Here is a 25,274-nt window from a genome sequence, read left to right as displayed (position 1 = left end):
GGAAGAAAACAAATCAATCTGGAATTCCACACCCAGTGAAAACAGCTTACAAAATAAAGGCAAAAGAACAACTTGCAGCGCTGGTTGGTGTGGCTCAGTTGGTTGAGAGCTGCTCCATGCACTAAGAGGTCTCCAGTTCGATTCCTGGTCAGGGCACATGCCATTTTTTGTTCAGACAGAGTGGGAGGGAGAGAGCTTGATCCCTAGGTTGCCAGCTTGATCCCTGGCAGGGAGTATGCAGGAGGCAGCCAATGTTTTTCTCTCAATTGATGTTTAGCTCTCCCTCTCCCCTCCTCTCTAAAAGTGTCAATAAAACTTATTAAAAAAATAAAAAAAAAAACAACTTGCAGACAAATTCCTCATCTGCAATCCTGCCCTATAAGAAATGTTCAAGGAGGGAGGAGAATAACCAGTGAAAACTTAGATAAAAACAAAAATAAAGAAAAATTGTGAACATTGTGAGAAATTAAAAACCCACACTTCTTCTTATTTACAATTCTTTTCAAAGGTAATTGTTTAAAAAACAAACAAACAAACAAACAAACAAACCCACAGTCCCACTGGTGTGGCTTAGTGACTGAGTGTCATCCCATGGACTGAGAGGTCCTGGTTTGATTCATTCTCAGGGTACAGGCCCGGGTTGTGGGCTTGGTCCCCAGTAGGGGACATGCAGGAGACAGCTGATCCATGTGTCTCTCTCACATGGATGTTTCTCTCTCCCCCTTCCTCTCTCTCTAAAAAACCAATTAAAAATATTTTTAAAAAATCCCACAAACGCCCTGGCCAGTTTGGCTCAGCGGTTAGAGCGTCAGCCTGCGGTCCGGAGAGACCCGGGTTCGGTTCCCGCTAAGGGCACGTACTTCGGTTGCAGTTTGTCCCCAGCCCTGGTTGGTCGTGCGGGTGGCAGCCACTCGATGTGTCCCTTCACGTCGATGTTTCTCTCTCTCTCCCTTCCTCTCTCTCCCTCCCACTCTATCTGTACAAAAAGTGGAAAAATATCCTCGGTGAGGATAAAAAAAAAAAAAAAAAAATCCCACAAAGCCCTGGCCGGTTTTGCTCAGTGGTTAGAGCGTCGGCCTGCGGTCCAGAGATACCCGGGTTCGGTTCGCGCTAAGGGCGCGTACCTCGGTTGCAGTTTGTTCCCAGCCCTGGTTGGTTGTGCGGGTGGCAGCCACTCCATGTGTCCCTTTCATGTCGATGTTTCTCTCTCTCTCTCCCGCCCACTCTGTCTGAACAAAAAATGGAAAAATGTCCTCGGGTGAGGATTTAAAAAAAAAAAAAAATCCCACAAAAACAAGCCTTTGATACACTGTGTGGTTTACTAAATAGAAGTAAAATGTGTAATGACAACACAAAGGCTGGGAGGGGGTAATAGTAGTAGTACTGTTCTAAGGTACTGGTATAATTTCAACTAGTTATACATACAGTCATAGGGAATAAGCCACAAATCACAGAAAATACCCAATACAAAAGGTGGCAAATATACAGAAACAAGCATTTCAAGAAGAAACAAGAGAAAGAGAAAAAAGAGCCAGCTTACAGACTTAAAGCCCAATGTACAAATGTTTGCATTAAATGTATATGTTCCCGTAGGACAGTGGTTCTCAACCTTCCTAATGCCGCAGCCCTTTAATACAGTTAATGTTGTGGTGACCCCCAACCATAAAATTAGTTTGTTACTCCACCATAACTGTAATTTTGCTACTGTTATGAATTGTAATGTAAATATCTGATATGCAGGATGTATTTTCATTGTTACAAATTGAACAAAATTAAAGCATAGTGATTAATCACAAAAAGAATATGTAATTATATATTGTGAAATATTTATTTCTAATTACAAATAAATGAAATTTTGTCTTGAAGCATGGTGTAGCATGGGTAACAGTCTTAATATAACAACAGTAAACTACATTGCTACATTTTGCGACAGTATGCGTAAAAAGCCAATGTCAGTGAGAAGGCTGAGACTGCTTCTTTCTCACCAGATCAGAAATTCCCAGGGCAGTCTTTGCAAGAGCACAACAAAGATCATCTTCCACAATAAGTCTACTTCTGTATAACCAACAACTTGGAAAACCGTTTCACAAAAATATGTTGTTGGAAATGGAAGAAGGCGGCGTAACAGTCTCAGACAGAACAGGATATGACTGCAAACACTTGATCCAGAATTTTGTAACTGGCATTGTACAGGAATCAGTTCTCGCTGCATCGCTGTTAATAAGTTTAATGAACTCCTCTTGTGCTGTCTCAGGAACATCTTCAAATTTGACTGTGAATGAGCTTCTGACAAGTGCAAATGAGGTGTCAGGTAGATTTGGAAAGTACGATGAAATTTCGTCTGCAAGTATGTGCAAGTGTTCTTTCACAGAAATTATCGTCATAATCCTTTTGTCTGGTTCAACGTCACGTTCTTCAAAGAAAGCAGATAAGGTAGGCAACATGTAAATTTTATTTTCATCCAATTTTTCTTGCCAAAGCTGAAGTTTCATTTGGAATGATCAGATCTTTTCAGAAAAATCAAGGCATGCTGCATTTGGTCCTTGCAGTGATAAATTTAACTCATTCAAGATGGCAAAGATGTCAACCAAGCAAGCTGTTTTCTGCAGTTCACTTTTATTGCTGAAAAGTACTTCAATCTGCGGTCTTGCTTTCTGATTAAAAAACGTTTTGAGCCCTGGCCCGTTTGGCTCAGCGGTTAGAGCGTCGGCCCACAGTCCAGAGAGACCCAGGTTCGGTTCCCACTAAGGGCACGTACCTCGGTTGCAATTTGTCCCTGGCCCCAGCTGGGGTTGTGCAGGAGGCAGCCACTCGATGTGTCCCTTTCACATCGATGTTTCTCTCTCTCCCTCTCTTCCTCTCCCTCCCTCCCACTATCTGAACAAAAATGGAAAAATGTCCCCAGGTGAGGATAAAAAAAAACAAAAAACCATTTTGAGTTCATTACGAAGCTCAAAAACACGTTTTAAAACTTTTCCTGTTGACAACCATCTCACTTGTGCGAAAATAGCAGAGCATCGTTCAGCGCATCCAACTCGTTGCAGTTGCAAAAACAGTTGACTGTTTAAAGTGTTCACCTTTACAAAACTGACAGAACTTATGACGCTTTTAATTACTTCTTGTAACTCTGTGGCAGTGTCTTCGTTGCTAATATTTGCTGATGAATCATACAGAGAGTTCCGACGACTTTTGGTGACTCATTCAGTACCAAACATTGAAATCCAGATCGACATCCTAGCATAGCTGGAGCACCATCTGTGCAAACACCACAAACCTTTTCCCAAGAGATCTTAAGCTCTTTCAGAAATGAACCGTGTCAAATACATCACATGCAGTAATTGTCATTTCAAGAAGTTTGCAAAAAAGAAACTCATCTTTAAAGTCGCCATCATTAATATACCTCGGGTAAACCAGTAACTGTGAACAGTTTGAAACGTCTGTAGATTCATCAAACTGGATGCTAAATATTGGAAGTGGAGCAGATTTAATTTCCTAGGTTACCTGATCAAGAATACCAGCAGATGCCCGGGCCAGTATGGCTCAGTGATTAGAGAGTCGGCTCACGGACCAGAGAGTCCCAGGTTTGGTTCCCTCTAACGGCACGTACCTTGGTTGCAGTTTGTCCCTGGCCCCAGTTGGGGTAGTGGGGATGGTGACCATTCGATGTGTCTCTCTTTTTTTTTATCCTCACCCGAGGACATTTTTTCCATTTTTTGTTCAGATAGAGCGGGAGGGAGAGAGAGGAAGAGAGAGAGAGAGAGAAACATCGATGTGAAGGGACACATCGAGTGGCTGCCACCCGCACAACCAACCAGGGCCGGAGACAAACTGCAACCGAGGTACGTGCCCTTAGTGGGAACTGAACCCGGGTCTCTCTGTACCGCAGGCCAACGCTCCAACCGCTGAGCCAAACCGGCCAGGGCCAATGTGTCTCTCTTATGTTGATGTTTCTCTCTCCCTCCCTCTCTCCCTCTTGCTCTTTCTGAAGATAAATGTAAAAATATCCTCGGGTGAGGATTTAGAAAAAAAAAAGAGTATCAGCAGACGTGTCATCTATTCTTCTGCGGACAGTGTTGTTAGATAAGGAAATTGCACTCAATTTTGTAACAAATTCGTCTCCGATTATAACTCGAACAATGTCTGACCATTGGAAACAGTAAATCCTCAGCAATGGTGTGAGGTTTCATAACTCTGGCGATTCTGAGTGCCACCAAATATGAAGCTTCAACAGCTGCTACGTTTTGTTTGTGGTACTTGCCACCAGTGTCAAGTCTGGCTTTCTTGAGTCCATCTGCTTTGCTTCTAAAATAGTTGGTATCCTTGCTGGCAAAGCTCGGATGCTTGCTATCAAAATGGCGTTTTAGTTTGTTTGGCTTCAAAGATTCGGCTGATAGAACTTCACAACAAATAACACGTTGCGGTTTCTCAATTCCTGCTGTAATTATGGAGGCAAAACCATATTGTAAAAAATCCTCACTATATTTTCTTAATGTTCTTCTCTACATGATCCGTTGTCATGAGATGGTTTGCTAATAAAAATAATATATAATAACTTTAATAATACAAAAGATGCCCTGGCTGGTTTGGCTCAGCGGTTAGAGCGTCGGCCTGCGGTCCAGAGAGACCCGGGTTCAGTTCCCGCTAAGGGCATGCACCTTGGTTGCAGTTTGTCCCCGGCCCTGGTTGGGACATGTGGGTGGCAACCACTCGATGTGTCCCTTTTACGTCGATGTTTCTCTCTCTCTCTCCCTCCCACTCTATCTGAACAAAAAATGGAAAAATGTCCTTGGGTAAGGATAAAAAAAAAAAAAAGCAAAAGATGATACATGGCATAGTTTAGTCAATACATTCATTAAAGTTTCCTATAATTTACCATTCTCTGTGTTGTTTCTTTTAACACACTTGTTACTATCACAAGGGGGCAGTATTCACATCAACCACAGCTGAATATAAAAAGACTGATCAGCATTCAGATTAAGTTCCTGTGGTACAGATGTTTTTTGTTTTTGTTTTTTTGCAGTAGTTGATGATTTTACATTTACCCAGTTATTATAATTCATGAAGTGTCGCTTTACCTCCAATACTGTTGCTTTCAACATAGTAGCTGCTTTTAACAGAGTAGCTGCTTTCTACACAGCAGCTTCCCTCTACATGTGTGACTGGTACGCCTAAGTACATTATGGCGCCAACCCTGTCACATACACCTGTATCTGTACAAGGTGTATGTGATGGGGTTGGCATGATGATGTCATCATGCCGGGTACTCGTATGTGGGCATATATGCCTGTGGGTGGACCTGCCTGGAGACGGATAGAGGAGCAGTGTCCCGGCTCCTAAGACCACTGAAAATATGTGTTTTCTGATGGTCTTAGGCGACCCCTGTGAAAGGGTTGTTTGACCCCCAAAGGGATCGCAACCCACAGGTTGAGAACTGCTGCTGTAGGACATCTGGAGTAAGGGCCAGCCTCTTTGAAAGTGCAAAGAGTCCCTGAGACACAGGAACCCTGGGTTCTAGCTCTAACCACCTCTGATTAGTGAGTCAACTTGAACAAGCCATCCCCTCTTTTTGGACGTGTGCTCCCAATTTCAGGGGTGAGTGGTCTATGCTCTCTAGGTTTCCTATGGACCTTCATGTTTGTTTCTGCCACCCAGGATGGAAAAACGCTGCTCTGCAGAGGAAAGCCCCCAGAGCACCACATACAGGACCAAAGGTGACAGAAGCCTCGACTGAGGACATAGGTGTCAGTTCTCAGAGCAGAGATGAAGGTTCGAATTCTTAACTCTCCTCAAGGTCAGGGGGCTAAGCCAATTATGGAGTTATACGACCTTTCCATCAAACTAATTATCCTTGCAAAGGCATCACTTCCAATGACAGTTAAACCCAAATGAGGGCAGATACCATGAGAAGCTCGCATATCCCTCCCTGTCCACCCCCACCCACTACCCCCATTTGCACTCTACCCTGGAGCTCTTCATAGCAGCCTTTGATCCAAATCACAAAGCCTTGTCCTAGTACTGGGCCTTTCCTTGCCCAGAGTCAAGCTCCACAGGCATGCTAAACTCCAATCACTCAGGGCTTGCTCTAAATATTACTTCCTCAGAGAGCTTTGCCAAACACAACCCCCAAATCTAAATTAGGTCTCCCCCCCCTGGCCGGTTTGGCTCAGCGGTTGGAGCGTCGGCCTGCGGACCAGAGAGTCCCAGGTTTGGTTCCCGCTAGGGGCACATACCAAAAATAAAAATAAAAATTAGGTCTCCCTGTCATAAATGATTGGCATGCTGTAACTTTGCTTAACATACTTACTGAATGTGTTTATTCTGCAAATAATTTTTTCCACCAGCCTGTAAGCTCTACAATGAGAGGGACCTTCTATCTGTTTGCTTAGGCTTTATAATTAGAGCCTGAGTCCAGAAAGAGGTTAACAAAATAAATAAGTAGGTTACAGCTTAATAGTTTTCCAAGCCCTTCTGAATGCTTCTTCTGGATCCTGTCTGCTTAAGTCACGAATGCATTCACCAATACCCAACTGGATGACATGGATCTGAGCAAAGGTATGATTGAGCAGCCAGGATGAGGTAGCTGCAGAAAATCTGCCTGGAATCCCTGCAACTTCTCAACCTCAAGGCACTGTCTCCTACCTCCACCTCAGAGGGCCACTTCCCATAGGCACCCAGGAGACCAGGGCAATCTCTATGGCTTAAAAAAGACTGCTTCATCTGGCTGGTATGGCTCAGTGGTTGAGCATCAACCCATGCATCAAGAGGCTGCCAGTTCGATTCCCGGTCAGGACACGTGCCCGGGTTGTGGGCCTGATCCCCAGCGGTGGGGCATGCAGGAGGCAGCCAATCGATGTTCTCGCTCATCGATGTTCCTAACTCTCTCCCTCTCACTTCCTCTCTCTCTAAAATCAATAAAGAAAAAAACAAAACAGACTCCTTCATCACCTAATTCCAAAATAACAGAACCATTTTGAAAAGTCCTTTAACAACCTCAGAAACCTTCTAAACTGTATTATTTCCCTCCTGTTCCCGTAAGCAGCATATTAGGCAATTTACTTGTATACCACTATCACATTCCAGTTCTTAAACTATATACTTAAGATAACTTTAAAATATCAAAGTCAACACTTCATTTACTGTTAAAGAAAAAAAAACCCAGGATGCCAGCTTTAAGTTTTGTATAAGTCAAAAGATGTAGCAATTTCTTGGAGAGAAGTTAGAAAGAACCACAAGAACATTCAGACTGTAGCTATTTACACTTGTTTTCTGCATGGAGTTCTATGTCATGATGATCTGCTCTGCCTGTTACTTACTCTCAACTAAAAAACAAAAGGCACACTACCCAAAACCAGGTGGATTTCTCCCCTTTGAGGATTACCCCCTCCTTCCTTTTTTTAAACCAGAAATGACTGATGATAAAATTATTATGAAGTAGGTTTCTAAACTCTTGAGTGTATTTTGTAATGCCAAATTGAGGCTGGATAGCAAGATGAAAGGAGAGCATACCTTTCCATACTTGCTGAAAAGGTTCTTCAGATCTGTCGCTCGAGTTGTGGAGGATAGTCCACTGACCCACAGATTCCTACCAGAACTGCTGCTGATACGACCTGTAGCAGAGGGGAGAAGATTATGCTTTGCCACCAGGAATGAAAGGAAGCATGACCACTACTAAGATTAGGCCATCGTTTAAACCCTGACTATATCCAATTTCAATTCTCCTTCTTCTTCTTTTTTTTTTTCAATTTCAACTCTTCTAATTCAAGAATTTAATTACTGTCAATACCTAAGACAGAGTTGAAAAATTTAAATGGCAGAAACAGAGTTTCTAACTTGAGAAATAATCATGTCCAGGTCAGTTACAAACTTTAATGTCTTCCAATGATCAGATTTCAACCATGATAGCAGTTTCTACAACTCTTGTCACATTATTCAATGGAGAATAGGGTTGTAATAGATGCACTGTAATATAATTTTTACTATCCCATAAATGACAATCACAAGAGACTTAAAAGACACAGCATTTTAAACTAATCTCTCAAGATACAACTAGATGGTTTATTCCAGTAACCCACAATAAAACAAACTACTATATCCAGAATGTGGCAATCTTTAAGCCCTTCCCTCCCAAGGTAAGGGATCCATAGGTGACTCCCTGTCACATAAGTTAAATCATACCTTTTTCATCTTTAATGATTGGCTTTATATCTTTTTCTTCCTTAAAAGAACTAGAGACAAAAGTTAATGTTAATCATACATGAAAAAACAAGAGAACTAAATTAAAAATATAGTAAATGCTAAAACTGAATACCTACCAGAAAATTAGTCTGAAATAAAATTTTAATAGACACCTTTTGCAAGCTTATATTGGATATCTGACCCCCCAAAATACAATGTCAGATTTTTAAATCAATTCGATTTAACTGAAGAGAACACTTAGCAATTTAAGAACACAACCATAGTAGGTTGGGAAAAAGAAAAGGAATCAAATCAGCCATTAAAAATACACAAAGAGAAATAAAACGTTCTTTAGAGGTAAACTACAATTTCGTCAGTCTGGCTGGCCAATTGCAGAAAAAACAGCTTATGTGTGTCATTAAACGACCAATGAAAAGGAGATAGCGTCTGGTCTAAAACTGAGAAAAAACAAACCTCATTTTCTGATCAGCGCCCTCACTGGCTGAGGACTCTTTAGGAGCCGGAGGGACTTCATTACAAGCTTCAAAAGCAAACTTCTTCACGTCTTCTTTGCTATCTCTGGGGTCTGGGCTTGAGGCTTCCCGGGGCGCTTCCGCGACCTCCTCGCTAGAGGCTTCTGCGTGTTCTGAGGCTTTACTACTCTGCTCAACTGGCTCCTCTAGCCCTACAGGCTCACAGTCCGTCCTCTCGTCACCGCCTGTCTGCTCCACGGGCTCCCTTTTCACTACCGCTAACAGGGTGTCTGCCTTGCTCCACTGAGCTTGTGCTGTTGACTCGCTGGCCAAATCTAAATCACCCTCCTCCGGATGACCGCTGCCAAAAAGGTCCTCTTCCTCCGCAAGCTTTCTGTCTGGCCCCACGCTACTTGTATCCTGTGCAAATGGCTGCTCCAGCTCGGAACCTTCTTCTTTTACTGGCTCAGATTTACAAGTTTCCCCCAAAATGTCGAGTATTTTCTCATTTTCTACGGATTTAACAGGAATAGAATGGCACAAGGTTTAATTACCAGGGAAATAAAGCAATCACAAATGTGGAACTGGCACGGCTGCCACACTAACACGAAGAGAACTGCTAGCTACACAGAGATTGGAAAACCCGCGGGTACACACGTTACACTGGTTACACTACCTGCACTCCAACCGACTGCTAGAGTAAGCCTCTACACTACATGGAAAAGGCCCCCACAGATTAAACACCTATAACCACTTGGCTGCTTCTCAACAGTCTTCTTCATGTTTTGTTCAAGTCTGGGTCTTCTGACTTATTTTTCCATTGTCCAAGGTGCTGAACTGAATGCAGTCACCATTCAATGACAGCTCAATTTCCAAATTTCTTTGAATTTCTTTTAACAGAACAGTCCAATATGAAAACCAGAAACTCTTCAGATGGCGAGATAAACGCAGTCCAGAAGGGGAATAATATGTTGGAAATTTTCATGAAGAAACTCTGTTTCCTCTTCTGGAATCCAGTCACTTCTCAGGTTATAAGCCCTGACAACACCTTTATCCTGCCTTAACTCCATTACTCAAATTGACTGCAGAGAAATATCACAAGATCTGTTTCATGTGTAGAAACACATGGAAGAATCACAAGGAGAAATTACAAAAATGCCACTCTATGTGGTTAGAGAGATGAACATAATCATTACATCTCACCACATATACATGACCTCTAGAAACCAGAACGGCTGTTCCACAGATCTGGTGATATGAATGGGTTTCCAATCTCTGATCCTTGTACGATCTGGATTGTCCACCATTAAAATCATTTATAAGACCATAACATGGCATAAAATATATAGACAGCTTGAATAAAATAGTAGTGAGAAAACTTTCAAACCATAACTGTTGTGTTTCTCTTATCAGTACCTGGCTCCAATAGTGGTTCTTCAATATCCTAATTAAAAAAAAAGAGAAAGAAAAACCACAGGCACTTAAAAACTGGGCAGATCCATTCTGTCCTACAATCATTTTGTCATTTTCTCCCCAGCAAAAGCAGAAAGACAGTGGTACTATTTAGCTTGTTCAATTCTCCCCTCAGAATCTGGCCACCTGACCCCAAGTCTAAGCTGATGTAATGGCCTGCATAGCTGGCAGACTCCCACAATCAAGGCAGAGGTCACACAGATGGCCACTGCTTTATACATCAAACCGAACTGGAGAAAAAAATGTGTTTCTCCCAACACAAACTATTATTTATAACTGGACCCTCTTAACAAAACCATCTCTCTGCCCTGCTTGAAACCTCTCCGACTTCCCACTGTATGCAAGACCGCCTGCCAAATCCTTACCCGGCCTGTAGACTCTGGCAGTCAGCCCCACCCTTGCTCCTGTGTACTCCATCCTTACAGTAAGCCATGCTCCCTTCTGCCCCAAAGTCTTCTTTTCCCCTTTACTAGGCTAACTCCTGACAGATATCAGACCTTACTTCAAATAGAACTTCCACTAAGAAGCCGTCTAGATGCTTTTGTTGGCCAACTACCTGAACTTCCCCCTATCGAACTTCTCTTGTCTGTCAGTTACAATTTTGTTGGTTATTAACCCTGCCCCCTGAAATTGACCAGTCTGGCTCTCAACATCTTATCCCCAGCACCCAGCTCAATACCTATGCTCAGCAAATCATGTGTACATACATGTACACATCCTTTCCCACTACAGAGAGTTAACCACTCATATAGTTTCCAGCCATGCAGAAACAGATGGTCACTTACCGAAGGTACCTTGAAGTCCAACGATGAAGCATCCAAAGTGCTCTCGAAGCCTTCCCCGTCTACCTGAAAGATGGAAGGTCACTTTGTGGGGACATAGCTATTAATGCCAAGGCCTATGTGTCACTATGTCACAGGCAACCCACATGTCTATTTCCTCAGATATCTACTGCCACCTGCAAATCAACTGTTAGATTCAGTTTAGTACTTGCCTCCTTGCCCCTGAACCTGCTCCAGCACTGGGTAACACCAGCATCACTGACAATGGGTTGCAGAGGGCATGTATTGTCAGCATTGCCCAAATAAATGAATAAATTCACTTCCCAGGCAGTTTCCACATACTGGTCATCTACATATACCAACCACAGAATTCCCAAAGCAGAACTCTAAGCCAGGCACTCCTCTGATTTCACTTGGTAGCAACACTTCTATTTATTTATTTATTTATTTATTTATTTAAACATTGACAGGCTGCTGTCTGCACACCCCCTACATGAAATCGAGCCCGAAACTCAGGGATAAACAATAGTAACTGGGCACTTTCTTCTACAGTGCTTTATTTAACAAACATTTAACTTGACTGTTTTTGTTTGTTTTTACCATTTACTATACCAAAATAACCCCCCAAAAAATAAATAAGCCCAACTTAAAATTTACTAAATTTGAAGGCCTTTTACTTTTTTTTCTTTTATTAGTCTTTATTTTATGCTGAATTTACTCCCGGGACATAAGTTTCTGTTTCTTCAGTTTCTGTTGGGATATCTTTTTCTTCTGTGCAACCTCCTCTTCTGGTTTAGGAACAACCTGCTCTTTCTCAGTGAGGATCATCTCAATGTAGCAGGGAGAGCTCATGTATGGGTTAATCCACCCATGAGCTCTGTAAGTTCTATGATGCATCTTGGGAGCTTTGTTTACCTGGATGTGCTCAATGACCAGAAAATCTACATCTAAACCCTTAAGTTCAGCATTGCTCTCTGCATTTTTAAGCACGTGCAGCAAAAACGCAGCACTCTTTTTGGGCCACCGAACCTTTGTCCAGCCCCGTTTTGCCTGGGCACACCTACCAACTCCGCCATTCTAATGATTGAAAGGCACACATTGCTTCTATAACGTGACATCCTTCAGACATACTTGGTGGCTTTTCAAATATGCATACCTTTGATGGCCTGGGCAGTTTCATGAGTGTTCTCAAAGTGAACACAAAGATCTGACCTCTTGATTTGCATGATTTTGTGGGGTTTTCTGGGTCAAGTGAATAGCGAACTATTTTCAGAGGTCATCTCTGGCTGCTTTGGGGAAGAGAAGGCCTTTTACCTTTTTAAGTGAAATACAAAAATATCCCTTTCCAGAAACTGGATTATTCCATTAACCAAGAAGTTAGAAACCCAGTATGTGCTCTGAAAATAATTAACATGATACAACAGGATCATGCCCGGAAAGGGCAAACCGGTTGCTTAATTCTATCATAGGTCAAAATGTGGTAATGATTGGAGTTTGTGACTTTTGATCTTGAAGATTTAAAGTTCAGTACTTCCAAGGCAGTTTAAAGCCATAATGCCACAACTAAGATAAAATGGCTGGGCATGCCAAGTTGGTAAGATTAAAACGACCATCATTTCTAGGATGGCCGCCACAGAGAGCTCTACACCAAGATACCGGGAGAACTTGGGAAGGCAACACTGGTCACAGAATTAAAGCCCACCTTACACAAGGATGTTAATGGATCGCTTTAACAAGAGGGGTTCTTCTGGGTCGACAAATACTTTTAACACTGTATTTCACGTCTTTTAATGTGACTGTCTATTCTTATGCATATAGTGAACTTTCTAAAATACCTACAGGATTACCTGGGTGATGCGACTATAAACCGTTTTTGTTTTATCTTTCTAGTTTTTTTTTTTAAACCTATTTTTAAAAAGGAAAATACTTTTATCAACTGTCAACCCTTTATGATTTACGCTTAAAAAAGTGTCTCCCACCCAATTATAAATATTCTCCAGGACCACAGAGAAGTTATTTATTAATTAATATCAGACCTATGTTTACATGGACAGAATTTACCACCAAGGTTCAGATCCTAAGTTATGTGTTTATGGTGATTGACTCTATTGCTTGTTATTTAATCAACCTCTACCATGTTCTTACTCATATAAATAGCATATAAGCACTGGGAGCCTCAGGACTCCTGGCACATTCCAGGTGTCTCAGTGTTACCTACAGCATGTTCTGTGAGCTGAGCTGGGAGCTCGTTCAGCTGTGAAGCCACATACTCTTTGCTATCACAAAGGGAATCGAGGATGCTGTCCGTGCCATCCTCCCCAAAGTCTGGAGCACTGCTGTTGTCCATTTCAGACTCTTCTAACACACTAACGTCCATCATGTCAATATTCTGCAAGCTCTCCAAACTTGCTTCCATATCCTCCTATAAAGAGGAATGAGAGATGTCAATGACCAGGTAGACCAGGACTTGGAGCTCCTACCGCTGTCTCCAGTCATGCCACATACCTGCCCATCTCTGGAATCCTCTTCTAGGCCATTGTCTTCTGTGCCTTCTTCCTCTGTCTTCTGTCCTAATTACAGAATAATTGTTCAATCAGATAACACTCAGGTCTGGTCTCATAATTAGTTTAGCAGAATGATTTCAATCTTGGAGAGAACATGTTAGGTAGAAACCAGAAGAAGTGCCTGTTCTAATGTGTGTAATTTTGTCTCCACTGGAACGAATATCTAGAATTTCTGTAATTCTATTAAACAAAGCGTTTTGATTTTTCTCAAAATACTTAAGGGCTTCAAAAGATTTCAAAAGCACTCTAAAGTAAAACAAACATCCCAAAAGAAAAGTGAGCAAAGGATAACAGGCATTTTTCAACAAACATCATTTTAAAAATGTAATATCCATCTAGTCATCAAAGAAATGCAACCTCAAATAACATTCTGGATTATTAACTTGCTGGTTTTCCCTATAATCCACCATTTCAAACAGGCCACCTGCTTTTCAGCAGTCTTCTGATCAGGAACTTTTTTCTGCAAGGCAAAGGCTACCATAAAATCCATGGTTATCCTGAGTCTTATGAATGCAAAAGAACCATTTATAGTTTATGCTAGGATGGTATTCCCAAAGGGGGTTAGAGGGGAAGGAGAGGCTCCAAATATACTGAAAGCCTTCAAGTACATGTACTTTATTCTAGGTGTTCCCCTTAGGACATGCACTAACATGTATGACAAGGGATTCAAAACATGACAAGGGATTCCATCTAGAAGTGTATACAGCGTAACATCTGAAAGGGAAACAAATCAAAGCACAGTTTGTTCATATGTGGGATACCAGCATGGGGAGTCAATGGGAAGAGTGGAGAGTAACCTGGCAATATCTGGAAACATTTTGGGGGCCATCAGACCTGGGGAGTATGTGCTACTGGCAACTATCTAGTGGATGGTGAGTGACCAGGGATGCTGCTCACCATACCATATTGCATAGGACAGCACCCTACCACAAATATTTACTCCAGATAGTCAACAGTACTAAGGTTGTGAAACCCTGTGGTACACTATACAGTGTCTTGCAACTTAAAAAATAAATAAGCTCTCAAGGAACATTTAATGATATGGTAAAATTCCTATAAAGTTAAAAAAACAAACAAACCATGTAGATGTGCCTTATTAAAAAGCACCTATATGTTTGTATACAGATACATACAGATGGAGATGACTAAGGAAACCACCAACAATAGTTAAAATACTGAGTGGTATAATTAAAGATTATTTTATTTTTACACATGTACTTTTCACATTTTCCAAGTTACTGAAAAGTATTATTTTTATAACTTTTTAAAATAAAAAAATTAAACATAAGAAACCTCAATTTTTAAAAAAATCATCACCCAAGGATATGTTTTTATTGATTTGAGAGAAAGAAAGGAAGGGGGAGAGAGAGGGGAAAAAACATCAATGTAAGATAGAAACATTGATCAATTGCCTCCCATATGTGCACAACTGGGGATCAAACCTGCAATCCATATACGTGATCTTGATCTGGAACCGAAGCCAAGACCATTCGGTAAGAGGGCTAATGTGCTAACCACTGAGAGCACGTGGCCAGGGCTACCTTAGGGTGAATTTTGCAGAATATGAATTATATCTCAATTTTTTAAAAAACCACACTGGTAATTAAATAGGCTGGGTACAAATACTCTGACAATCTATTCTGGACCCTAGAGAAGTTGGGTTCTATATGGTCTTGGGTTGCTGTTTTTTCCTTGATTTAAGTTCTATGTTTCTGAACCAAGAAGGAAGCCAAGCAGGTGCATTCAGTTGTTCAAACCAGTTGGGGCAGCTTTTTACAGTATCTTACTCTAGTTCTTTTTAAATACTAATGTCAAGAGCTGAGATGTTTTCAGTATATATTTTAATTTTACTTGGTGTCCTCCTCCAGCACAATGACAGAGCTACTTGTTAGCTGGTGAAGAGCAGGCCTAATTATGAGATGGAGAACAACTACAGCCAAAGACATTCTCCTTCTGGCCCGGAGGGCAAAAAGAGTGCTAAAAAACCAGTTCTCTAAGTTAAGCTCTCAAAATAAACACTCAGATCTCAAGCAGTTATAAACATAGGTGGATACCTTTAACACATCGCTTTGCTGTCTTCTTGTTTGTGGCTTCCAATGTGATGCCAATTTCATCAGGATCCTGCCCTTCTTCCTTAACTGCCTGTCAGAAAGAAATGGATTTTACATTATCAAGAGCTTCAAGGCACACATTGTTTTTTTAAAGTAACAACTTCTAACCCTTCCTTGCAAAGAGCAAGTCTGGTTCTGCTATCTGGGCTTCAAGCCCAAAAAGGCACAGGATGAACCCAGCAGAACTTGGTTTTCTCTGGGCCCCATTACCACAAGACAAAAAGGTGTGTGACCTGGGTCTTCAGAATCAGGGTCAATGACCAGATCCAAAATGGTTCCTAACCTCAAAACTGCCCAACCTTATAGTTTAAGTTAACAATATAACAAATAGCAACAAGAGGCTTGTACTTGGTGTACATGGGCAAAGGGCTGAGTGGTGTTCCACAAGCCATCTTTGACCTGGGTGTGTGTGTTGGGGGCGGGGGTGGGGGAGAACAAACAGATTGTGCTGGTGGAGGTACATCAGTGCTTTCCTAGTGCCTGGCACAGGACTGGGCACTCAACAAAAAACTTACACGTTCCCTACTCTTAAGAAGCTTTTTCTGCTTGAGATGACAACCCCGAAACCCACATTCAATTTTGTGTTGTGTGCTTTGTGGTGGATAATAAACACAGGATGACAAGATAGAGAAAGACAGAGAAGGGAAGCTGCATTTTGCAGAGTGATTTAGAGACAATCATCAGGGAGGTGGCATCTCAAACATCCAAAATGACAAGGAGTCAGCCAAAAGACCTGCGAGAAGTGCAATCTGGTGCAGGGCATGGTAAGTGTAAAGGCCCTGGGGACAGATACAAGCACAGCTCTCTTTCCTGTAAGATCTCAAAGGTCCTTCAGTCATCTACTCTCCAAGGAGGGAAACTGAGGCTCAGAAAGGGGCAGGCACTTGTCCAAGGTCACAGAGCCCAGTCTAAAACTCGAGCGGGGAGGAGTCCAGGGGCCACCCTAGTGTTTAAGAAAGCGGGCTGTCAGCGCACTTGAGGGGCCAAGGTCACATAGCCCGGCCCCCTGTCCCCGACAGCTCGGGCCGGGGGTCGGCCAAGAGGGGGGCAGGCCGGGGACGCCCAGGCCCAGCAGTCACGGTGACAGGTCCATGCGGGGGCGTAGCCCGTCCTCCTGCGCCATCCCCGGGCCCCGAGCCACCTTACCTTTTTGAGTCGCTCCATCAGGACGCTCTTGTTGCCGCCCGTGTCCAGGTTCCGCTTCTTCAGCTCCGCCCGCAAGTCGATCACCCGCAGTTCGCTGAGCCGCCTCGTCCCGGTCTCCGAGGCTCCCGGACCAACTGTAGCTGTGCCAGAACTCGAGTCGCCGGACCCTGCCAGAGCCTCCGCCATCCCGAGTTTCCCCGTCTCAGCCACCTGCTCCCGACACAGCCAGCGGCTGTAGCGGTTCTGAGCACAAAATGGCGCCGCCTAATAGGAAAACGCACTCACTTCCTCCCGCCCGCTTTCCGGCCGTGCATGCGTTCTTAGCGGCAACGGGCTAGCGCGTCGACCAACCACACGTTCCCAGCGACAACGCGCAGGTGCCGTATCTGCAACACGCATGCGTCCCGGCGGTTCGCGGCGGGAGGCCGGAGAGACGCAACGCGTCTGTTCACTCCCCCCAGGGCTCTAAGCACGCATTTGCAGACGCTACCGAGAGTGTCGGTCCTGCGCCGGGTGCGCCTGCGCAGAAGGGAGGCGAGCCGGGGCGGCTGGAGCAGTTCTCTGGCAGGCGGCGCCATTTTGTGCTAGGAGCTGAGAGAACCCCGGCCCGGTTCTGTGTGAAGTGGGTGGCGGAGCCAGGGTCCCTGGAATGGCGGAGACTCTCTCAGGCCTAGGCGATTCGGGTGCGGCGGGCGCAGCGGCTCTGAGCTCCGCCTCGTCCGAGACCGGGACGCGGCGCCTCAGCGACTTGCGGGTGATCGATCTGCGGGCGGAGCTGAAGAAACGGAATCTGGACTCGAGCGGCAACAAGAGCGTTTTGATGGAGAGGCTCAGAAAGGTGGAGCCGGGCCCCTCGGGGTGGGCAAGAGTTGGGTCGGGGGCCCCCCGCGGACGCGACAGAGTTTCCCTGGACTCGGGGCCCGCCTTTGGCCCCATTTGCGCCCCTGGATCCATTTGCGGCCTTCGCCCGGCCTGGCGCTCTGCGCTTCTTCCTCCTCTTTCTAGGCCCCAGTGGGAGCTGCGAGCCTAGCCAGGCCCAGATTCAAATCCCAGTGTCGCACTGGGGCGAGAAAAATAAAAGTAAAATTTGACGCGATCGGGGGAAGCCGCAGCGGCCCCCGCAGTTCTAGATGGCGGGTTACATGGACCGAGGGCTTCTGTTTTCCGCATCAGCCACGTCGCTGAGCATTTTCCTCTCATTGTATCCTCCCAGACTCCAAAAGTCGATGGGAAACCCAGAAGTCCAGTTTTCTAGGTGAGGCAGGGGACTCGGCCAAGGTCACACGGTCGGGGAGAGGAGGCGGCGGGCTTTGAACCCAAGCCGGCTGGTTCCCTGCGGCCGCGGGAGTCTTCTCTGGAAATATAGATGTTTATTGTCCCATTAGGGCCAAGAAGCCTTGAATAGGAGGCTAATTTATAAAGTAAACATCTCAAAAATATACTTAAAAAAAAGAGTTTGGGGTTTTGTCATCGTTAGCTGGGGGGTATAACACGGAAGGGGAATTGTGTTTTGCAATAGTGACCAGGAACGTAAAAGACAGACTTGTGGAGGACGCCAGGATGGCTTCAGGACTTCCCCAAAAGGCAGGCAGAGTGTGCGACAGGACTTGGGGGCTCTGTCAGGTCTCCGTGGCTTGATCTTTAGCATGGAAGACATTCCATTCTTTCTGAGCCCATTCTTGTGTGAAACGAAGGAAAAAGATAATGCTTTTATTTTAGGACTAAGTGAGGTTGCCTGAAAGGGCCTTGGCATGTTACCTGACATGTAAACACCGAAGATGTGATTGTTGTTACAATTCACTTTTTCTCTGCCACCATGTGTCATTTGCAAAACGGAGGGTATAATCCCTACCTTGGGTACTGAAGGATAGGTGTGGAAAGCATGGTGTTAAGTAAATGTTTTCACCCTTTACGTTTTTCTTATTCCTGTTGACTTCTTTCTTTACCTTTTCCCCACCTAGCTCCTCTTGTCTTGGGACCCTCTCAGCTTTGACACCTATCTCCCACTTCCTACAGTGTGGTTTGTGACTCATTCCACCTGGCTCCCAAACAACTGAGGATTGGGATTTTGTTTTTTATTGATTGCTATTGAGAGGAAGTGGGTATTTTTCTTAATTTCCTCGATAAGGAGGCTCAGGCTGGAGAGGTGAGTTGACATAACAGAGCCAGTTGGAACCTTCCTAACTAGAGCTTGTATTTCTTTTGCTATGGATACTAACTTTCTTTATTAACTTACTATGGATACTAAATTTCTCTATGCAGGGCAGGCCTGTCATCAACCAAGATGCTTACCTAGAGAAAATGCAAGGAGGGTGATGAGGGTTGGCACTGGGGAGATGTAGTCCATTCTCTTGGTCACCAGGGCCTCCTGTCAAAACCAAGTTGAGGGTTTTATCCTTTTCCCCTTCAGACAGTCTGCAAACCTGCAAAACTGATAAGATGGTATTGAACCTTCCTGTCAGGCTGGTGGCTGAGACTGGTGTGTGACTTCAGGAATCTTCCATCATTGTCATCTTTGAGGGGATAAATTCATCCTAATCCCTCTTTTCAGTTTCTTAGGGACATGGGCACTATGTAAATACTGTGAGCCTATATTCTCATCTACTACCACACCGAAGCAAGTCTGGAATTACTAGTGATCATCTCTTTCTCTTCCACTTCTGTCATCCAGTTTGTGTCCCTTCCTTGGTTTGTTTTTCCTGGAAGAGGGTAAAAGAGGAAAAGGTGGAGGGAACACACAAAGTTAATTTGCTAAAGCCTATAAGGATGACTTAGAACCCTTAGTCCCGATAAAGATGACCTGTAAACACTGCTCCCCAAAGAGACATAGTGAGGGTGAAATGTACATCTCCTGTCTGGAGCAGTTCTTCTATACTGTTAGTGGTCCAGAATTAAGGGACTTTATTATTGTCTGTTCCTTGATCCCAGGGCAAAACTCCCTTTTTTTTCTAGCTCTGGCTTCCAAGAGAAGGGAGAAATTTTCTTTGCTCCTGATACAGATTAGGTAGGTACAGGACCCCCAAGCCCCATTCTAAATTCAGGTAGCAAACGGGAAACTCCTGAGAATCTGAAAGTGCCTACAAACAAAACATAGTATTTGAAGTGGGTTAAAATGAAAATTATGCTCATAGGATAGTACAGTAAAAAGAGAAAAGGTCATTGGTAAAACCTAAACATGAAGCCCAGTATCCAAGGGTGTCATCATTGACACTTTAGTACTGATTTGCTGAGCGTGAGTGGGGCTGTTGAAGTGAAGGACAAATTCTTGGGGTGGGAGGCTGGGCTAGCTAAGAGTGTCTTCTAATTCTGTACCCTTTGAGGTGGGTCCCCTGGTGGCTGAGAGCAAGATCTTTGGAGTCAGTCATGAGGTAATATATGTCATGTCTTGATCCATGCCACACACAGTAGGAACTCAGCCAATGAGTGTTAGTGTTCTATACAGACAGTGCTGAGTGGGGGTACTGAGAAGGCCAAATAGCACCTTGCTGGGTGAAGACACGGGAAATTGGAATGTTCCTTTCCCTTTTTGAGTTCCATTGAGCCCAGGAGTTCCATTGAGCCCAGGAATAGGATAAATCAGATTGTGGTGCTAATGTTAAAAATAGCTGAATGTTCAGTGCTTGCTTTACATGGATGATAGAGTTTTCACACAGCTTTTAAGGGTAAGCACTGTACTTTTTTGTAGCCCCATATTACGGAATAGAAAACTCGGAGTGATTAAATAAATCTGTTTATGATCACATGGCTGAGAACTGGTAGAGTCTGACTCCAGAGCCCTTGCTTCAATGTGTAGAGCAAGAGAAAGAATGAATGGAAGGGGTGAAGATGATGCATTTCCAGATCAGCGGCCTGGAGCTTCTTTGAAAGTCAAGTCTGCACTGACTTTCATGGTGAACTTTTTTTTTTTTTTTTTTTTTTTACCTTTCCTTTAGGCAATTGAAGATGAAGGGGGTAATCCTGACGAAATTGAAATTACCTCTGAAGGGAATAAGAAGACATCAAAGAGATCTAGCAAAGGTATCAAGGATTTTATGAGCACTGCTCATGTTAAGAGCCTTCTTCAAAACTATTTCCTTTGCTAATGTGCCTCATTTACTTGGTTGTGTTTGGGGTTGGAATGAATCACTGTATTTTGTTTCTGTGCAACTTGGGAATTCAGAGGTTGGAAGGGGTATTTACACCTTTACTAATTTTCTTCTGTAGGTTTCTCAGTAGCCTTTGCTTATCCATGCCCTTAACCTTCTTTAAATAGAGAGTATTTAGGACAACTTGCATCTCCTGTTGCTCTGACTCATGGAAACTAACTTCCCTTTTATATGCTACCTGGCCAAAACAGAGTTGTCACTTTTATACACATTGCTTTCAAAAACTGCCTGCTGTATAAAAGCCATCTTTCACATAGCATGAATGACTCCCACCATCTGACCCAAACCTTCCTTTCCTACTTACTCCTCCACTACCTTCCTCTACTACATTCTGGGCTTTCATCAGGCTACAAATGTGGTTCACTCTCTTGGCCTGCTGCATTCACATCCTAGTTCATCAAGAGATAACTTCTTGATCCCACTCATGTCTGTTTTGCTTAAGTAGTTCTGCCATGTGTTATAACTAGATTGTTGAGGGCAGGGGCTTGTGTCTTCCTTGTTTTTCTTTCCCCTTGGTAATTAGTAATTTATTAACACCCAACTACTGTTTTAAGAATCAGTTAAAATTGGGCATTTGGACTGTTCTGCAAGGTCTCTTGGGTGATTGGAAACTTTGTTGCTCATGCTGCAATACAAAATGAAATATTTATATTCCCTGGCCAGTGATGAAGAAAGAACTGGGTTTGAAATGTCTGGGAGCCCTGCCCAGTTTGTCTCAGTGGTTAGAGCGTCAGCCTGTGGACCAAAGGGTCCAGGGTTTGGTTCTTGGTCAAGGACTTGTAGCTGGGTTTCAAGTTCGATCCCAGCCCCTGTTGGGGTCATGTGGGAGGAAACCAATCAATGTGTCTCTCTCACATTGATGTTTCTCTCTCCCTCTCTCTTCCTCCCTCCTTTCTACTCTAACAATTAAATCAATGGAGAAATATCTTTGGGTAAGGGTTAACAACAACAAAAACAGAGAGCCAGGCACCATTGTCAGCCACAATGTGTGTGGTGTAAGCTCTGGAGAACAGCAGTCGTGATCTCACCTTGGAATGAAGTCACTTCTGTGCTCCATGATACATTGTGCATTTTGTGCATTTTTGCCTTTGCCCAAGTAAAGATCTTTGCCAAGGCAAAGCTTACAGGAAAACCAACAGAAAAAGACAATTATAGTGGGAAAATGGAGATTGTGAATCTTCTTTTTGCTTTCCTTTTCCTTTAAAAGAATATGTTTATGTTTAAAAATACAGGCATGCATTAAATAAAATGTAGAAGTTTCTTCTTAGGAGAAAACCTAACGGAAAATTGGGCATGCTTTCCCAAACTTTTTTGTGTGTATGCAATCATTTAAAAATAAATACAGAAAGATACCTGTGCATGTGTATTTTTCTTTGCTTTAAAGAAAAATAGGTCCTCCCTGGCCCTTGTGGCTCAGTTGATTGGGCATCATCCTGTGCTACAAAAAGGTTGCCGGTTCGATTTTCTATCAGGGCATATGCCTGGATTTCTGGCTCAATCCCTGGTAGAAGGCATGCAGGAGGCAGCCAATTGATGTTTCCCTTTCACATCGATATTTCTTTCTCTTTTTCTCTCTGTCTTACTTCCTTTCTCTCTCTCTAAAATCAGTTTTAAAAAAATTATTTAAAAAGAAAATAGGTCCTATACAAAATATTTTATAAATTTTTTTTTCACTTAACATGTTAAGAGCATCTTTTCAAAATTCTACAAGTAAAAGACCTCATTCTTTTTAAATAGGTTAAAAGTAATCTTTCATATGACTTGCAACAATTTAACTCATCAGTCTCCTTGGTACTAGACTGTTGAGATTATTTTTCAGTTTTCACTCAGCATTTCCAATTTTCAGTGCTGCCATGAACCAGAAATGTTTGTGTGGTTAAAGGAATATATTTTTTGATAACTAAAAGTAGAATCCCGCGGTCAATGGATATATGCATTTTATTTTATAATAGCTATTCTGACAGTCTATACTGGTCAGTCTCTAACCCAACAGTGTGAGAGGAGTGCCTATTTTGTTAAACTCTCACTTAATACTGACTGTTACTTATTTCTTTTAATGTTGCCTCTTATATAGAAGAAAAATTTTGTTGTATTTATCTGCATTTCCCTGCAGGCAAAGTTTTCAGTTTGCCTTTCTTCACAGATTAGACAGCTTCTGATAATTGGTCATCTGTATTTACCAAATTGTTTTTCCATGCCCTTTGCCCATTTTTCTACTAGGTTGTTTGTCTTTTTGCCTTTAAGGACTCTCTATAAAATGTTGCAATTGTTTTTCTCCCAATCTGTTATTTGACTTACCTTGCATGTGGTGTTTTGGTCATTGAAGTTTTAGTTGTTAATTGAGGCAGTGTTGTCAACCTATTCTGTGTGTTTTCTAAATTTTATGTTGTGTTTTAAAAAGCCCTCCCTTACTTTTTGTTTGTTTGTTAATTCTTATCAGAGATAATTTTTTCCAGTAAGAGAGTGGAAGGTAGGGGGAGGAAGAACCTGCAACCCAGGTATGTGCCCCTTGACCGGGAATAAATCCTGAGACCCTTCAGTGTGAAAGCTGACGCTCTAACCACAGGGCCAGCATACTGGTTATTTTAGTCAGAATCCTTGAAAGCATATCTCAGGTAATCTCGATACTCATCCAAAGTAGTTTTACACCAATAATTTGTTCAGCAGAATTTCTTTCTTTTGTGTGTGTGTGTGTGTGTGTGTGTGAGAGAGAGAAACATCGATATGAGAGAACTATGATCAGCTGCCTCCTGCACATCCCCCACTGGGGATTGAGCCTGCAACCTGGGCATGTGCCCCTACCGGGAATTGAACTGCGACCTCTCAGCCCATGGGATGATGCTTAGTCCACTGAGCCACATCAGCTGGGCTAGAAGAATCTTTTAAAATAATTACCAGCGCCCTGCCCAGTTTGGCTCAGCAGTTAGAGCGTTGGCCCACGGACCAGAAAGTCCTGGGTTTGGTTCCCACTAAGGGCACATACCTTGTTTGCTGTTTTGGGGGTCGTGTGGCTGGCAACCACTTGATGTGTCTCTCACGCTGATGTTTCTATTTCTCTTCCCCCCTCTCTCTCCTGCTCTATCTCAAGATAAATGCAAAAATGTCCTCGGATGAGGATAAAAAAATTAAAATAATTACCAGCAAAGTACATTTAAGTGGAAAAGCAAAGTCGGCACGTTTGCTTTTTTTTTCTTTACTGATTTTAGAGAGGGAGGGAGAGCTCAAAACATCAATGAAAGAGAACATTGATTGGCCGCCTCCTGTGTACTCCTCGCTGGGGATCCAACCTACAACCCCAGGCATGTGTCCTGACCTGGAATCAAACCGGTGAACTCTTAGTGCACAGGTAGATGCTCAACCACTGAGTCACACCAGCCGGACACGTTTGCTTTTTAAGCTATCACATATGCTACTGGGTCTTTTGTTTATGTATGTATATGTTTTCCTGAACTATTTGAGAATAAGTTGCAAGTCTGTTCCCCTTTTCCTTAAATACTACTGTATTGCCTAAAAGCAAGGACATTGCATAGCATTATTTATCAGAATCAAGAAATTAACATTGATAAAATGCTTTTATCCATGCTTAGGCCTTATTTTAGATTTAGATTTTTTTCCCCTAGCAATGTTCTTCATATTCAAAAGGAAAATTCACGGTCATGCATTGCATTCAGTTGTCATACCTCTTTGGTTTCCTTTGATCTGGAACAATTCCTGAGATTTGTATTGTATTTGTGACATTGCCATTTTTTAAGTATATAGATGACTTTATTTGGAAGTCTGTTCTTATGATTAGGTTCAAATTATATACTTGTTAGCAATACCACAGGAAGTGTTACTCTCCTCAGTGTATCCTCTTTAGATACACCTGCAGTCCATTCTATAACTGATTTAAAGTGAAATTGGTCAGATTTCTCCATCTGAAAGTTACTATCTTATCCGCTGGTTTGGCTCAACGTTTGGAGCATTGGCCCACGGACCACAGACTCACAGGTTCAATTCCAGTCAAGGGCACATACCTCAGTTCGGTTCAGTGCCCAGCCCTGGTTGGGGTCTCATGTCTCTCTCTTGCATCAATGTTTCTCTTTCTCCCCCTCTCCCCCTCCCTTCCTCCCACCCTTCCACTCTGAGGAAAAAGTATCCTTGGGTGAGGATTTAACAATAAATAAATTAATAAAAGGTGTGGGCAGATCAACATATAGTACAAGAAAATACTCCAAGGCCTGTTACTGAGTAACAAAAGCAAGTTACAGCAAGTATATACAATATGATCTTATTACGTAACAAGTTTGTTTTTCTTTATGTAATATGTGTATGTAAATGCCCAAGAAAATGTTTTGAAGGCCCGCCAAGCTGACAACAATGATTACTTTTTAGAAGTACAGTGGGGAGAAAGGAAACTATCTTT

At 42.9% G+C, this 25,274-nt stretch overlaps 2 protein-coding genes and 1 pseudogene across 8 annotated transcripts in view; 1 reads left to right on the top strand and 2 right to left on the bottom strand.

Moving 5' to 3' along the window:
* SAFB2 (scaffold attachment factor B2) overlaps window positions 1–17,003 on the bottom strand; it is a 46,999-nt gene extending 29,996 nt beyond the window's left edge. For 3 of the 4 annotated variants that reach the window (XR_004956394.1, XM_036239648.1, XM_036239647.1), the window contains exons 1-9: window positions 16,725–17,002; window positions 15,522–15,609; window positions 13,409–13,473; window positions 13,122–13,325; window positions 10,907–10,969; window positions 10,065–10,092; window positions 8,650–9,160; window positions 8,176–8,225; window positions 7,507–7,607 (exon numbers count right to left, since the gene is read on the bottom strand). Coding sequence is in view for 3 of the 4 variants with exons in the window: in XM_036239648.1 (XP_036095541.1) it covers window positions 7,507–7,607; window positions 8,176–8,225; window positions 8,650–9,160; window positions 10,065–10,092; window positions 10,907–10,969; window positions 13,122–13,325; window positions 13,409–13,473; window positions 15,522–15,609; window positions 16,725–16,910 (1,296 nt within the window). In the remaining variant the exon portion in view is untranslated. Of the gene's footprint in view, window positions 1–7,506; window positions 7,608–8,175; window positions 8,226–8,649; window positions 9,161–10,064; window positions 10,093–10,906; window positions 10,970–13,121; window positions 13,326–13,408; window positions 13,474–15,521; window positions 15,610–16,724 lie in introns of all 4 variants that reach the window. The other variant, XM_036239646.1, reaches the window with a different exon arrangement.
* On the bottom strand, window positions 11,618–13,023 carry LOC118615133 (annotated as a pseudogene).
* A 210-nt stretch (window positions 17,004–17,213) lies between the features above and the next one.
* Window positions 17,214–25,274, top strand: part of SAFB (scaffold attachment factor B) — a 40,698-nt gene continuing 32,637 nt past the window's right edge. For 2 of the 4 annotated variants that reach the window (XM_036239650.1, XM_036239649.1), the window contains exons 1-2: window positions 17,214–17,562; window positions 20,657–20,741. In XM_036239650.1, coding sequence (XP_036095543.1) covers window positions 17,374–17,562; window positions 20,657–20,741 — 274 coding nt within the window. In that variant the 5' untranslated portion in view covers window positions 17,214–17,373. Of the gene's footprint in view, window positions 17,563–18,842; window positions 18,871–20,656; window positions 20,742–25,274 lie in introns of those variants that run through there. The other 2 variants (XR_004956395.1, XM_036239651.1) reach the window with 2 other exon arrangements.

This window comes from Molossus molossus, unplaced genomic scaffold (genome assembly GCF_014108415.1).
Source record: "Molossus molossus isolate mMolMol1 unplaced genomic scaffold, mMolMol1.p scaffold_m16_p_4, whole genome shotgun sequence".
NCBI lineage: Eukaryota > Metazoa > Chordata > Mammalia > Chiroptera > Molossidae > Molossus > Molossus molossus.
This window is presented reverse-complemented; position numbering and strand designations above follow the sequence as displayed.